This window comes from Nematolebias whitei, chromosome 18 (assembly GCF_014905685.2).
Source record: "Nematolebias whitei isolate Nwh7 chromosome 18, NemWhi1, whole genome shotgun sequence".
Classification (NCBI taxonomy): domain Eukaryota; kingdom Metazoa; phylum Chordata; class Actinopteri; order Cyprinodontiformes; family Rivulidae; genus Nematolebias; species Nematolebias whitei.
Window position 1 is genome coordinate 10,381,360 of NC_056515.1, and position 15,741 is coordinate 10,397,100.

Here is a 15,741-nt window from a genome sequence, read left to right on the forward strand (position 1 = left end):
GCTGGTTCTGCTTCAAGTTCATCGAGGTCATCCATTTTGGTTGTGTGTTGTTTTCCAGCTCTTCTTCTAATGCATGTTAGTGGTGCTTAGAAAAGAGCTTAATGTAGCACTACCGCCACCAGCTGGTAAGGTGCGTTGATATTAATAATCCGCCCACTAGAGGTGAACAATCCGCCCACTAGAGGTGAACAATCCGCCCACTAAACGGGAACTATAGGCAAAGGTGAGACACAAAAATAGAGGTCCCACTAGAACCGGACACAACAGGCTACAACAAGAACCAGACCTGTGGATAAGGGGCTTATGAGAACACCACCTGATTTGCCTCGTTTACTTCTGCTACTGATTGATCTGAGACACAACTAAAACATTGTAACATTCTGTGGCTTGTAAACTACTCTGTGACCTTAATTTCAACTCTATTTGCCTCATGGGTCATTTTGACCCGAAGACCACCTTGTACCTTTTTTTGTACAGCTTACATGGAAATGTGAATAAAAGCAACATTTCACTTTTTCTACTGTTGGGGCCAATCTAGGAAAAGTCATAAAATTTCAAGTAAAAAAAAAAACCATTTAGTGGATTTTTTTTTTGGGGGGGGGGGGGGTTTAACACAGTGGTGGGTCATTTTGTCCTGAGGACAACAGGAGGGTTAAGCCAAACAGGAAGTTTTTATTTTTATTTTTATTTTTTACTGTATTAACAGCATAAAACCGAACAACAGAACTATATACAGTACACACACAACAGAGATATCTGTGTACTGTATATTCTGAAAAAGTTGTCAAGTCCTTTTGGATGTTCAAAAAACAACAACAACAACAACAACAACAAATAAATAATATCGTAGAAACGTTTCATCTTTCATCCAAAAGTCTTCTTGAGTCTGACGAGCTGTATTCAGCTCAGTTTTATAAGGCCCTATTTACACGGACACGATGGGGGGGCGGGGGACGTAGGTTTTTTAGTATGTTAATCAGAGGAAAAGATTTGCGTTGACACGGTCGCATTTTGGGTTTACATGCATCCGGAGGATTCCCCCCCCCCGCCCTCCCGAATCCGCTGTAGTTACCATGCCAGGCCATTAGATGGCACTGTGAATTTTGTACCTTCACCTAATGCGCATGTGTGCTGTCTCGGCACGTTGTTTTCCTCTCGGCTAATCAAGCTAACAACAACGTAACGACAAGTTAAAGGTGGATTTTGGATGAGAGTCAACAGATTTGACGCCAAGCGGGACCGCTTCGTCTAACAGCTCCACACCAGTCGCTGAGTGGACCAGAACAGAGTCAACTATGTCAGACTTTACTCCGGGATAATCAGTAGCTGCTTTACAGCAGGTAAATCAAATGTTCTTGATAATGTTAGCTTGTGTTTACTTTGGTTACAAAACAACCAACTGAGTTTTTATTTTTTCCTGAAAGAAGAAGAAGCTGTCCTTCCACCAGGCGGACCAGTTCTGAACGAGGCTTGGCCCAGATGAACTGCAGGAGTACGTCGAAGAGAGATGTTGATGAACGATTTGTTCAAAATTCCCCTCAGTTCTTTTATTCATTCCATTCAAGTTCAGTTAACGTGTTTTAATAGTGTGTTTGTGTGACATACAGTCTGTGGTGTTGAATAAATAAATAAAAATTAAACCTGATGTCTTCATTTTCAACTTTAGTGTTCACGCTATAGGCAGCACGGTGGCGCAACTGGTAGAGCTGCTGCCTCTCAGCGAGCAGGTCCTTGGTTCAAACCCCGGTCCAGGGGCCTTTCTGGGTGGAGTTTGCATGTTCTCTCTGTGCATGCATGGGTTTTCTCCGGGTGCTCCGGTTTCCTCCCACAGACCAAAAAACATGCATGTTAGGCTGATTGGTAACTCTAAATTGTCTCTAGGTGTGAGTGAGAGAATGAATGGTTGTTTGTCTCGTTTGTCTCTATGTGTCCCTGTGATGGGCTTGTGACCCGTCCAGGGTGTACCCCGCCCCTCGCACAGTGATTGCTGGACATGGGCACCAGCGACCCCCGTGACCCAAAATGGAATAAGCGGGTAAAGATAACGGATGGATGGATGTTCACGCTATATGTTTAGCATAATTTTAAATTTGAATTACATAATGTCCAGATAGCTTCATTTAGCTCAGAGCTTCATTATATTTCACACTAACATAAATACTGTTTATTATTATTAAACTGTTATTATTTAGCACATTTAGATGTTATAGTGCAGCGCGACGTGTGCGTGCCTCGTTCTATAAACGGCGACACTGGAACTGGATCAGATTGTGTCTCTTCAAACACAGATGTCTGTGTTAAAGACGGGAGCTGGCTGCGGACCACCGGATCCAGAAACCCCCCTCCAGCCCACGTCTTTACCCCCGGCTCGTACCTCCCTCGGAAGTGGCAACTATACTAATCAATAAATCAAGGAAACGTCAATTAAGTTTTACCAATTATATTAGAAAAGGCAGGAAAAGATTACAATTTCACAGCGCTGGACTCTACAGTTTGTGACACGTTCACAGACCAGGAAGAAGAGCCCCGATGTCTCATCTCATTACTCCTTTATAGGGTCATAGACTCCGCCTTTCGCAGAAGGGGAGCTCAGCCTATCAGTGTATGAGGGGGCGTGGCTAAGTGTGGTCTTATGTGGACTGACGTGTTAGGAAATATGAGACGGTGCTTCAAAGCCTTTCTACGTGATGTGGCAAGCAGATTAAACTATTTGACTGATATTGAAATCCCAGGGAGACTCTTGAGAGCTGCTGGCCCAGTTTAACCCAGTCAGAACCGGGTCATAATTTCATTATAATCCCGTCTCTGAGCAGATCAAAACCATAAGACCAGTCTAGATTAAAAATATTTTAACATCGGTCACAGCACCTTGAATCTGACGTAGATTAACTACGAGATTAAAAATATATTCCATCAGTCGTAGTTCAGAAAGCAGTGTATCCGCCACCATGTTGATAGAAATATAACGTCTGTCCGCGCGTGCGTATGTTGTTTAACACAAAGCCTCATCGGAAGATGTTTACATTATCAGCAGGGTGTCAGCGAAAAACCTCCACTTTGGAAGGTGGGTTCAGAAGCCTCCGGATTTGGGGGGGGGGGGGGCACTGGTGTCGTGTAAATGATCAGCAGAACCGCAGAGAGAAAGCTGCGGATGCACTCAAAATGCGCGCCGTGTAAACGGCCCCTCAATAGCACCTTCTCATAGTGGATCAACCTGTTTGTTGTTGACATTCAAAACTAGTTGTTCACATGATCAAGGAGGACCATCAGCCTAACAATGAATCGTTAGCACCCTGATGGCTGCTTGCTATTCACAGGGGGCTGAGTGATACTAACAATAACAGCATTGTAAGAGGGGGACAGTTGAACACGGAGACCTCCAGAGGACCTGACTTAACTTTTTTTAGATTTTTCTACCTGGATTATTGAGCATGCATCAGGATGTACTGTATATTGTTCTTTTGTTTGGTTTTATGCTGTTAATAATGTAAAAAAAAAAACCTTCCTATTCGGCTTCATGTAATTCTGTTTTTTCAAATGTAATTTTGTTTTTTTCTAATGTTGTTCATTTACACCGTAGTTCTTGCCAGGAACTTAACAGATGTTTAAAGCCACTTAGAGAGGTCAAGGTCGAGAGCTTCAGATCATTTAAAAATAGCAACACTTTTACATTTAGTGATTATGACAATTTTACTACATACTTTTGAATTTTAAATCGAAAGACAAAAGTCGATCGGTGCATCTGGACACCAAAGGGTTAAAGCTGCTGCAACAATGGACATTTTTAAGATTTAAACTTTAGCTAGAGAAATTACATGTGAAAATGCAATATGAATGCTTATTGCTGAAGAACTTGCTGAAATGTAGCTGAAATGGAAGAACAAGCCTAAGTTAGCCGAAGAAGCAGAAGGAACACACATTTACTGAATTTGGTTTAAATAAGCAGAAATGAGCAGAAAAAGTAGTAAATTAGCTAAAGAACAGCTGAAATTAGCAAGAAATAACTGAAAAGTAGCTGCAACGGCAGAAAGAAGCCTAAATTACCTGAAGAAAGTAAACAATCCATGCTGCTCATCCAACAGTCAGCCAATTGTGTGGCATGTCCAATCTTACTTTGAAAAAACGCGAAAGAGCGAGTCTGCTAAAGTTGAACCGCAAAAGTAGCGAGAGACTACTGTAGGTTTTTTTTTTTTTGGTGTTGTTGTTTTTGTTTTTTGGTTGGTAATAATATAAATTGTAGTTCTTTTTAAATAGTTCAACAACTCCAACACTGGGCTGTTCACTGTCCACACTGGGAAAGATGACATCACAAAAGTCCACAAAGTTGACTCCTGGAACGGCCTGAGAGAGGTGAAATGTTCATAAGATATTTTTGTTTTTTATAATCGTCTGTTTTTCCAGACCTGACTGTTGTCTTGCTGCTAACAGCTGAACTACTGGAGGACTCCTCAGTGTAACATGATCAATGGAACAGCTGGGCAGATGTGGCCTCCATTCATGACCAAAGAGAGCACCCTGCCCTTCTACAGTCCTGATGTTTGCCGGTATTTTTTCCCTCCAAATTTCTTCTTTTTTTTTTTCCGACAGATTAATAATGTTTTAAATGTTGTATTAAAAAGGTCTATGGAACTTGTTTACAAGCAATCTGGCAACATGAAAGGGATCCCTTCATATCGATTTGTTGCTCCCAAGACCCTGTTTGCTAATGGGACTGATTACACTCCCAATGAAGGCTTTTGTCCCTGCAGGCAGTCCGGCCTGCTCAACGTCAGCACCTGTCGCCACAGTCAGTACTGCAATACTACACTGTTTACTTACTGTACTTAATTTGATGTTCTTGATGTTTGTCTGGACAGTTTAAATTAATATGTATTGGCTGAAATTCCCTACAGCCATGAACATAGTACATTTGCTTAGCTTTTTTGGCTTTCTTAAATTATGACAAGACAGTGTGCTCTCTTAAGTAATAATAACTTTTATCCTTTAGGCTATTCACATTGAGATTACCAAGCATAGATAAGAGAAAACTGTTTTCATGTTCTTTGTTTCTGTTTATTTGGAAAGTTCTCTGCATTCTAATTACTTATGCAATTTGTTTTGACCTAACGCAGCATGCCAGTTGAAACTAACGAGTTTTCATACTTTGTTGTCCAAATAGCTGCAGAGTAGCCGGCCTAAATGACGAGCGTGACAAGTTAAAAGAACTTTGTGGTTATGCTGAAAAAAATTCTCCATTGCTTTGTTCATTTAGACTCCCCGACCTTCATCTCTCATCCTCACTTCTTTAATGGTGATCCTGTGCTGCAAGACTTTGTGTTGGGCCTTCATCCCAATGAGGAGGAACATGGCCTTTTTATAGACATCCACCCAGTAAGTGTGCACACACTTACTCACACTCAGTCAGCCCTTCACCACCGTGCTTGATAATTTGTCAAACATGGTGGGTTGGAAGATTCTTAATCCTGCAACATTTCCAAACAAGCCATACTTGTTTAGTGTTTTTCCTGTTTGTCATTTTATGAACTTTATCATTTAACCTTCTTCCTGAGGCCTGTAGAGTCTGAAATGTTGTTCTTGGGTTTCTTCCAGTTTCTGGGTATTGCACGGTCTGAGCTCGGGATGAATTTACTGGGAAATTTGCTTGAGAAACAATAATCCTTGGCACTGTGTTGATGCACACCTTGCATGCTCCAGACCAGCAAACTGCCTAAACTCCTGCTTTTATTGTGCTGGTCACACTTTTGATGATTATTTATTCTATTATATTTGATTAGCAGCACCTGGATGCTACTTTCAGTTGATTCTTCTCCTCTGTTGACCAAAATATCATAAAATCAAATTGGATAATGCAACAGAACAATGACCCCAAACGCAGCTGTAAAATCTACAACAGAATGGCTGGCTGAAAATGAAAATTATGATATTGCAATGATCCAGTCAAAGTCCAGACCTCAACCTACCATACTTGCCGCTGTACACATTGCACCACCGTATAAGTTGCAGCAGTCCAAATATGTCTAATAAAGTGGGAAAAAAACATAAATAATGTAGCGATCTAGTGCTGTATGAATGGGTAAATGAGGGCACAGATTGTAGTGTAAAGCACTTTAAGTATCTCTAAGATAGAAATGCGCTATATAAGTACAGTTCATTTTTCATTTACCATAAATAAGTCACTTCACCATATAAGTCGCATCTATTATGCGTCACCGCTGACGTCCTGGAAACATGGGCCGGTGTGCCAAAAATCAATTGGCTGCCAAAGGGCGGCCACGGGAGCATGCACGGGAGGATTTTAACAAGAATTTAACAAGATTAACACTTAAAAACAATTATTTGTTTGTCCTGATGCATGCTCAATAATCCAGGTAGAAAAATCCAAAAAAGTTCAATCTGGTCCTATAATGATGAGGGACTTTTAAACCCCCAAATACATTACGGCAAAGACTGGTTCATCTCAAAGATCCAGTCCCCCGGCACAAACAGAGTAATATTGTGTATGCTGTTCAGTGTCAGGAGGGCTGTGATCAGTCTTACATCGGGGAAACTAAACAGCCACTGGCCAAAAGGATGGCCCAGCACAGAAGATCAACATCATCAGGCCAGGATTCTGCGGTCTACACTCATCTCCAGGCCAGCGGTCACTCTTTCAGGGATGAAGATGTTCACATCCTGGACAGAGAGGAACGATGGTTTGAGAGAGGAGTAAAGGAGGCCATCTTTGTGAAAAGAAATCATCCATCATTAAACAGGGGTGGAGGCCTCTGGGTTCAACTGCCCCCCTCTTACAATGCTGTTATTGCTAGTATCACTCAACCCCCTGTGAATAGTAAACAGCCATCAGTGTGCTAATGATCCATTGTTAGACTGATGGGCCTTCTTGACCATGTGAGCAGCTGGTTTTGGTTGTCAGCAGCAAACTGGTTGATCCACTCTGAGAAGGTGCTATTTAAGAGACTGAGCTGAATACAGCACCTCAGACTGAGGAAGTATTTCGGATGAGAGACGAAACGTTTCTACATTTTTTTGCTTGAATGTCCAGAGGACCAGATTGAACTTTTTTGAATTTTTCTACCTGGATTATTGAGCATGCATCAGGATATTTTGAACCACTTTGGCCAGGATTGCCTCAAACTAGTTAGAGAGTTTGAGAAAACAGCAAGGAAGAGGGCAGACTACAGGAACCACTTGCGATTCAATTTCAGATGTCGACAAAGTGGCATCACTCCCAAGAGCCTGGAACTAAAATAGTCGGTCAGCCAGTACCGGGCAAGCAAGATCCTTCAGAAGGCACAGACCCAGCTGCTGAATGAATGGGTGAGACAGATCAATTTTACTATTGAGGCCTTGAAGGCCAAAGAAGAGCACATTAAACAGAAACTAACTATGTGTCTAGATCAGACCACACTTCAGCAAGTGTTGGACTGTACAGATCAAGCACGCTTAGCACATCATGTCAAGTCCAAGACTCGACAACAAAACAAGTTTAACTTACTAATAACTCATCAACACCATCACTATTCCAATAACAACACATTCAGTGTAGGACAACACTCCAGTAGTCAATTACATGCCAGAGACCGGAGACAGAGATTCTTGCCAGGGGACTGAACTTTGCGGTTGCACCAAGTAGAATTCCTCTGGTGGAGATGATCACAGCCACAGAATCAGCCATCCGCAACAACAAAATGAAAGAAGGTGAAGCAGAACAGCTCAGAATCAAAGTTTCATCCTGCCTCAGCAATGCCAAACCACCACCTTCCAACATCAGTAGAGAGGAGAGGGATGCACTCACCACTCTTAGCAAGGACAAAAACATAATCATTCTCCCAGCAGACAAAGGAAGGTGCACAGTGATTTTGAACCAGAAAGACTATCATGAGAAAGTTATGACACTCCTTAGTGACTTAACCACTTATGAACCGCTGAAAAGAGATCCAGGAAGTGGTTACAAGAAGTTAATAGATTGCCTGAAAATTTTGGAGCAGGACAAGGCTATTGACCGTATTCTGTACCACAGACTACCCAGGGGAGGCCACACCTAGTCTGTATGGTTTACCTAAAATCCACAAACAATATGTACCTTTAAGACCAATTGTTAGCATGATTAACTCGGTCAGTTACAATGTTTCCAAATATCTGGCGTCTGTACTCATCCCTTTGGCAGTTGGCAGCTCAGAACACCACATACAGAACACCATGGACTTTGTGGATAAGTTGAGGGATGTCATCATGGAGACTGATGAAACAATGGCCTCTTTTGATGTCACATCACTCTTTACGTGCATTCCTGTTGATGATGCAGTAGAGGTGGTCAGTTTAAGATTAAAATCAGACACCACTATGAGCAGCAGGACCACGTTTTCCACAGAACAACTGTGTCAACTCTTGAAACTGTGCCTGCAGTCAACCTACTTCACATGTGGGGAGCAATATTATAGGCAGAAACGTGGGTGTGCTATGGGGTCTCCAGTTTCTCCAATTGTTGCCAACCTGTACATGGAGGAGGTAGAAAAGAGAGCCTTGACGTCCTTTTCAGGGACACCACCAGGTCATTGGTTCAGGTATGTTGACAACACCTGGGTTAAAATTAAATCTTGGGAAGTCCAACATTTTACTGACCACATCAACTCTGTGGATAAATACATCACGTTCACATGAGAAGATGTAAAAAATGGCAGGTTGGCTTTCTTGGACTGTGAGGTCTCAGTCTCTGATGGAGGACATTTGCAAACCAAGGTGTACCGCAAACCCACCCACACAGACCAGTATTTGCAGCTTGACTCCCATCACCCTTTGGAGCACAAGTTAGGAGTCATCAGGACTCTATATCACAGAGCAGACAGCGTCCCCACTAACTCAGGAGCCAGGCAGAAAGAGAAATCCTACACAAGACAGGCTCTAGAGCAATGTGGATATCCTAACTGGGCCTTCCTAAAAGCAGAGAAGAAACCCAAACAGGACTCCATTCAGCTATCAGGTGAAAAGGAGGAACCCAGACCAGTGGTCATTCTGTATGTTGAGGGAGTATCAGAGAAACTGAGACGTTTATTTTCTAAACATAACGTTCCAGTGGCTTTTAAACCCCCAAATACATTACGGCAAAGACTGGTTCATCCCATAGATCCAGTCCCCCGTCACAGAGTAATATTGTGTATGCTGTTCAGTGTCAGGAGGGTGATCAGTCTTACATCGGGGAAACTAAACAGCCACTGGCCAAAAGGATGGCCCAGCACAGAAGATCAACATCATCAGGCCAGGATTCTGAGGTGTACACTCATCTCCAGGCCAGTGGTCACTCTTTCAAGGATGAAGATGTTCACATCCTGAACAGAGAGGAACGATGGTTTGAGAGAGGAGTAAAGGAGGCCATCTTTGTGAAAAGAAATTGTCCATCTTTAAACAGGGGTGGAGGCCTCCTGGTTCAACTGTCCCCCTCTTACAATGCTGTGATTGCTAGTATCACTCAACCCCCTGTGAATAGTAAACAGCCATCAGTGTGCTAATGATCCATTGTTAGGCTGATGGGCCTTCTTGACCATGTGAGCAGCTGGTTTTGGTTGTCAGCAGTAAACTGGTTGATCCACTCTGAGAAGATGCTATTTAAGAGACTGAGCTGAATACAGCACCTCAGACTGAGGAAGTCTTTCGGATGAGAGACGAAACGTTTCTACATTTTTATGCTTTGTTTTGTTTTGTTTTTTGGGTTTTTTTGAATGTCCAGAGGACCAGATTGAACTTTTTTGGATTATTTGTTTGCTCAAAATATAGTAAAGTTGTGTCTCAGTTGAACTGTTCCTTAATAAATGCACTTTAATGATCAAATCAGCTGCATTTCTCCTGGGCGAAGAGGCAAAATGCAGCTGATTTGATGTTTGCTCCAGGAGTTCCAGGAGAGCGAGACGAAGGTGGCTTGATGTAGCATTTCAAGTGTATCGTTAATAGCCACTTTTACCTAATAATGAGACCCTTGGCTTGCCATATTAATCGAGGGCCCTCTAGTGGCTGAAAATTGTAGTGTTCAATATTTTCCATGTCTCATCAGATATCAGCCAGAAATTGGGTTATTAATATGGAAAAAAATCATAAATAAGTCGCTTTGCTGTATAAGTCGCAGGCATGCAAATTTATGCAAAAATCTGCGACTTATACAGCGAAAAATACTGTAATTAAAATGCTGTAGTGGGATCTTAAGCGATGAATTGAAGCAGTATTGTAAAGAAGAGTAGGTCAACATTTCTGCTCAACCATATTATAGTTGCACAGGTAGGTCCTACAGAAGACCTTTACTTGAAGTTATTGATGCTAAAGTTCTACAAATGACTGAATCATGGGCTGGACTTGTTTTTTTCCACACACAGCCTTTCTATTTGATGAACTAATGACAAGTTTTGCTGTTTTTTTTATTTTTTACACTTGAGCTTAAACTTAAATGGTTTAGAATGTGGAAAAGACCAGATCAGATTTTTAAAATGCCCTCATATGTAAATCCCTAGACTTAAAAGGATGAACTTTATTTTCTTCATGACTATAGTAAGTCACTGAGTACTCGAAACAATGGTCATCATAAAAGATATTTGAGATAAGCAATAGCATTTTTATCAAGTGGGACAAATTTTAAGGAACTTAAATAGTTGAGCTGGGATCCCTTTTCCTCAAATATTATATCAATCCCATATCAGGCAACATTTTATTTTTTTAATAATTTACTTATTTGAGATAAGTTGGGGAGTGGTGGCGCAGAGGTCAGAGAAGGACAAGCTTGTGATCGGAAGGTCGCTGGTTTGACCCCCTGGACCATCATCAAAATGTGGGTGGGATAGGTGAAGCAACCACACCTGCATCCACCCTCATTTACCCCACTCTGAGCCCTTGAGCAAGGCCCTTAACCCCCACCATCTGCTCCCCCGGGCACCCTAGATAGCAGCTCTCTGCTCCACACAGTGGGCTGTGGTAGCATCAGGAAGGACGTCCGGTGTAAAAACAGTCACCAAGTCTTCATGAGAGTTAGTTCACTGTGGTGACCCCTGAAGAAGGGAGCAGCTGAAAGAAGAGTTTATTTGGGATAAGTTGTTGGTTTGAGGACATCCAGTAGTAAAGGTCAGCCCTGTCGACCTTGAGGCCTGCTCTGCTCTTAAGCAGAGGTGGACTGATTGCATATCTGGAGCTAATTGTGCGTCACAGTCAACTCCAGAATTTTATGGTGGTGGCGTTGTCGATTCTGTGATCAAGTGGTTCTCACACTTTCATCAAGAGCAGCACTATCTCTTGAGTAAAGAATGGCTTGTACTCTCGACATTCAACTGCTGTCTTTGAGAAAAACATCCCTGGAGCTTCAGCAACCAAGAAAATAACTTCTTTTGAGCTTCTTTACTAGCTTTGCTTCATTTTTATTAAACTTTTAAAAATGACACTTGTATTATGTTGGAATTGTAATTGAGCCAGAGTGTTTTATTTTGTGGCATAGCAGATAAACAGAAGGACTGTCTTGAAGGAAATAATTTGAGTTAAGCCATAAAAGTTCCATAAAATACCTAGTACAAAAATACAGCAAACCAAGCTAATCATATGTAGACAAATCTCTCACTAAACTACTGATGCAAGAACTGATAAGACAACACTGCTGTGATTCAGACTGTTTCACATTTCTTATGTAATGCAGCTTGTAGCACGCTCATCTGTCATATCTTTTGGCACGGACATGCTTTGTGATAAGGTAATTGGAAATTGGACCTCATCTTTTTAATTGCAGCTGTTTTAAAATGGTAAATGGACTGTACTTGTATATCTCCTCTCTATCTAATCAAGATACTAAAAGTGCTTTACAACACAATCGGTGCCCTCGCACACCTCCACACACATTCATACCGCACTACATCCCTACAAAGATGATCTGAATCTGTAGAGACTAACCAGAGCTTTATCACATTCATGCACTGGTGGGACGCACATCAGAGGCAATGAGGGGTTCAGTATCTTGCCCAGGGACACTTCAGCATGTGACTGCTGGTGGAATCAAACCCCCAACCCTCCCACTGGAGGACGACTGCTCTAACGCCACAGCCGCCCCCCAACAGCTTTAAAAGTTGTTAAAGATTTTCTAGTTACTAATAAAAAATAATTTTGCTGTGGTGATTTAAGCATGGGAAATGATCTTGGTGTTCAAATTTCATTACACAGACATGGAAAATAACGAAGGAACATAAGTTGGCTTGATATTTTGCAAAGTTAGTTGAAAAAAATTTAGTCCCCATACTTGTGCCACTTTGCCACTACAGCTGAAATGTATTCAGCTGTAGGCTTCAAGGGAAATGAACATAGTTGACTATAAAGCCCCTTTGATCACTGACATTTTGAGAAAAATGTGACTGGTTTGGAGTTTTTCCACAAATATTGTTAAAGTGTGTCATTCACGGTGGGCTATTTTCTGCTGGAGAGGAGCTCTCATGCAGTTCCACAAAAGCTCCTCTTGTGTCTGTCTGGAGTACCCATGGTGTTCCTTGACATGATCAAAATGTACAACATGGGAACATGGCTGTTTTCAAATGTATCGAGCTGCATGGGAAATAAAAGAAAGCCAACCCTTTTACAATCCTGGGGTTTTACGCATCAGGACATGGTCAAAAATAATCTGGTCTTCACCAAGTTGTAAACTTATTCAAATTGAACATGTGATGTACAGAAGCACACAAAGAATCTAGGTTATGATTTATTTTAAACCCAAAAAGAAATCCAAATATCTGTTGGAAAAAACTTAAGTCAACATCATAGTCAACTGCCGAACTATAATTTAAAGCAACATTGTTTGACTTATTGTCTCTCAAATGGTTAACGGAGGAATTTTTTATTTTGCTGCCATTTATTTCTGCACAGCTTCGTCTAGGACTTTTACAGCATTTAGTCAGGTTGTGTTCTGGTTTGGACTGAACTGTTGCATAACCTTGATTCTGTGAGTCTTTCAGCCATCCTCTTTTTGATGTACTGCCATGTTTATTGTCTTGTGAAGTGCCCCAACTGTAGCTGAGCTTCAGCTGTCAAAAACAGATGGCCCCACATTTGACACCAGGGTTCAGGATTGATTTGATGACTGCAAGGTGCCCAAGTCCTGTGACCGCAACAGGCTCAGATGAGATTAGATTACATCAAACTTTGAGTCCTTTGGAAGATTCAGTCAGGGAAATTAAAATTTCAGCAGCATCGTACAGGTGGTAGATAAAGAAAAAAGGGACAGTTGGCTGGTATAAATAATGCAAAGTAGGATAAATAATAAAATAATATGGTATGGTATAAAGTTTATTCATTTAAAAAATAAAAAAAACAATTCCATAAACTATAGAAAAAAATATATAGATATTTATACATGTTTAACAGTAAATAATACTGTTAAATACTGTTAATGAGGCGACTGTGGCTGAATGGTCAGAGCAGGCATCCTCCAGTGCAAGAGTTGAGGGTTCAATTCCACCAGCAGTCACATGCCGAAGTGTCCCTGGACAAACACTGAACCCCTCATTACCTCTGTGTGTTCTATTGGTGTATGAATGTGATAAAGCTCTGATTAATCTTTGTACATATATAGTTGAGTGCTGTATGAATGGATAAATGAGGCACAGATTGTTGTAAAGAGCTTTGAGTATCTTGATTAGGACTGCAACTAACGATTATTTCAATAATCGATTCATCGGCCGATTATTTTTTCAATTAAACGATGAATCGGCAAAAAAAAAAAAAAAAAAAAAGTTTTAATTTCCACCCCTTTATTTCAAAATTGAACATTTGACTGACATAGCAATTCACACAAAAAACAGGTTGCTATTTGACTATTCTGTTAGTAAAATGTTGAATTATAAAAAATAAAAGTTAGTCAAATAGCTTAAAAAAATAAATGTACACAAAAGTATATACAAATGTATGCTTTATACCTGCACAATATGTAGCTACTTTGTAAAATGTGTCATTGAGGGAAGAGTGTAACCTGGATTAAAAGTGTGGATCATTGTAACCTGGATTAAAAGTGTGGATCATTGTAGTGAAACCTTCGTCTTCAACCATCGACAGAGGCCTCATGTCAGTGACGATCATGTTCAGGATGATTTCAGTGAAGACAGCTGCTGCTGTGGTGTCCATGATGTCTGTCCATCATGAAGGCTGTTGTTGTTTGTTGTTGTTTTCTGGAATGAGACAGTAAATATGTATTATAGCATAATTTACAGCAACTCAAGAAATGCCTTGTTTCACTTGCAGTGTTAGGTTCAGGCAAAAAGTAGCTAAAAGAGCAATTAAACACACACACACACACACATATATAAAATACTTAATTACACACATTTGATTAGATGTAATAAATTACTTTAATTCCTGTTTAAATGCAATTCTTCCTGCCATACCTGCAGTGTCTTCAGACTTTGCCAGCAAATTAAAAGTTGAAGCTTAATCATTAAATTATTATCTTTGTGTTAGATTTATTTATAAATCACATTTAAACACTGCTTGTACCAATTAAATTAAATTAAAAGTAACACACACGTTCTCTATCACCGTCATTAATCGGCAAACAAACAAACAAGCAGCTTCATCTACCAGACAGACTGATGTTACGTTTTCTCTTTTGGAAACAGAACAATGTGTTAAATTGTAGAGACTCACCTGCAACACGAGTTGGGAGCTCACTCCCAACTCGTGTTGCGAGGAGGAAGAAGGATCTAAACGGAGCTAAACGGCTAAAAGCTGTTTAGCTCCTTCTTCCTCCTCGTGACTCCGACATGTTTACGTTTATCTCCGTGGTTCTCCCGTGTCGTGTCGGCGATTTTTAAAGAAACATGCTTCTCATTTTTAATCTTTGTGAAGTTCTCCCACACTTTGGAGGACTTGGGTCGAACAGTTTTCGCTGCGTTGGTCATTTGTAAAATGTACTTACTTTCCTTTGAAAACACCACCTCTGCTCTGTTTCCGCCTCTCTCCTCGCTCTGTTCAACTCACGCTGCAGAGTTGTTGGTTTTTTTTTCAAACTTTATTCAGTCGGTCAGCATTGACAATGAACTGCCCGTGAACAAAACTCTGCAGCGCCGTGAAAGACGCATAATCGCCGACACAACGAATCAATAATGAAATTCGTTGCCAACGCTTTTAATCATAGATTTTTCTAGATTTTTATAGATTCGTTGTTGCAGCCCTAATCTTGATTAGATAGAAAGGTGCTGTAGAAGTAGTCCATTTACTATTTAACCGGTTACTGGCCATTTTAAGGTGGTTATGGCTGCTGCTCCTAACCCATCCTCCTGCCCCTCCGCCCCCCCTCACACACACACACACACACACCACCACCACCACCCTCTTGGTTCCACAAGAGAGGAACCTGATAACGTTGGTTACGTACTGTAACCCCAGATTCTATGAGTATAGGCGTAGCCCTTTAAGGCTGTCGCTGGTGGGTTTATCCCTAGGTGCTCAGCGCTGCACTGAAAAACTTTAGTCCACGCCCACCTGCTGTGTGTGGGCGTCACCGTATAAATTACGGTGAGATCGGGTAATCGGCCAAAATAGCTTTTTTTCTTCAGCCATTTAGGAACCAGTGAGGCCCAGAGCTTTAAGGGCTATGCCTATACAGGTCCTTCTCAATAAATTAGCATATTGTGATAAAGGTCATTATTTTCCATAATGTAATGATAAAAATGAAACTTTCATATATTTCAGATTCATTGCACACCAACTGAAATATTTCAGGTCTTTAATTGTTTTAAT

At 41.0% G+C, this 15,741-nt stretch overlaps 1 protein-coding gene across 1 annotated transcript in view; it reads left to right on the forward strand.

The window, feature by feature from the left end:
• The window catches only part of scarb1 (scavenger receptor class B, member 1), a 59,219-nt gene that overhangs the window by 22,247 nt on the left and 21,231 nt on the right, over positions 1-15,741 (forward strand). Inside the window, exons 5-8 of the mRNA XM_037692293.1 lie at positions 4,255-4,350; positions 4,429-4,544; positions 4,620-4,786; positions 5,252-5,370. Coding sequence (XP_037548221.1) covers positions 4,255-4,350; positions 4,429-4,544; positions 4,620-4,786; positions 5,252-5,370 — 498 coding nt within the window. The remainder of the gene's footprint in view (positions 1-4,254; positions 4,351-4,428; positions 4,545-4,619; positions 4,787-5,251; positions 5,371-15,741) is intronic.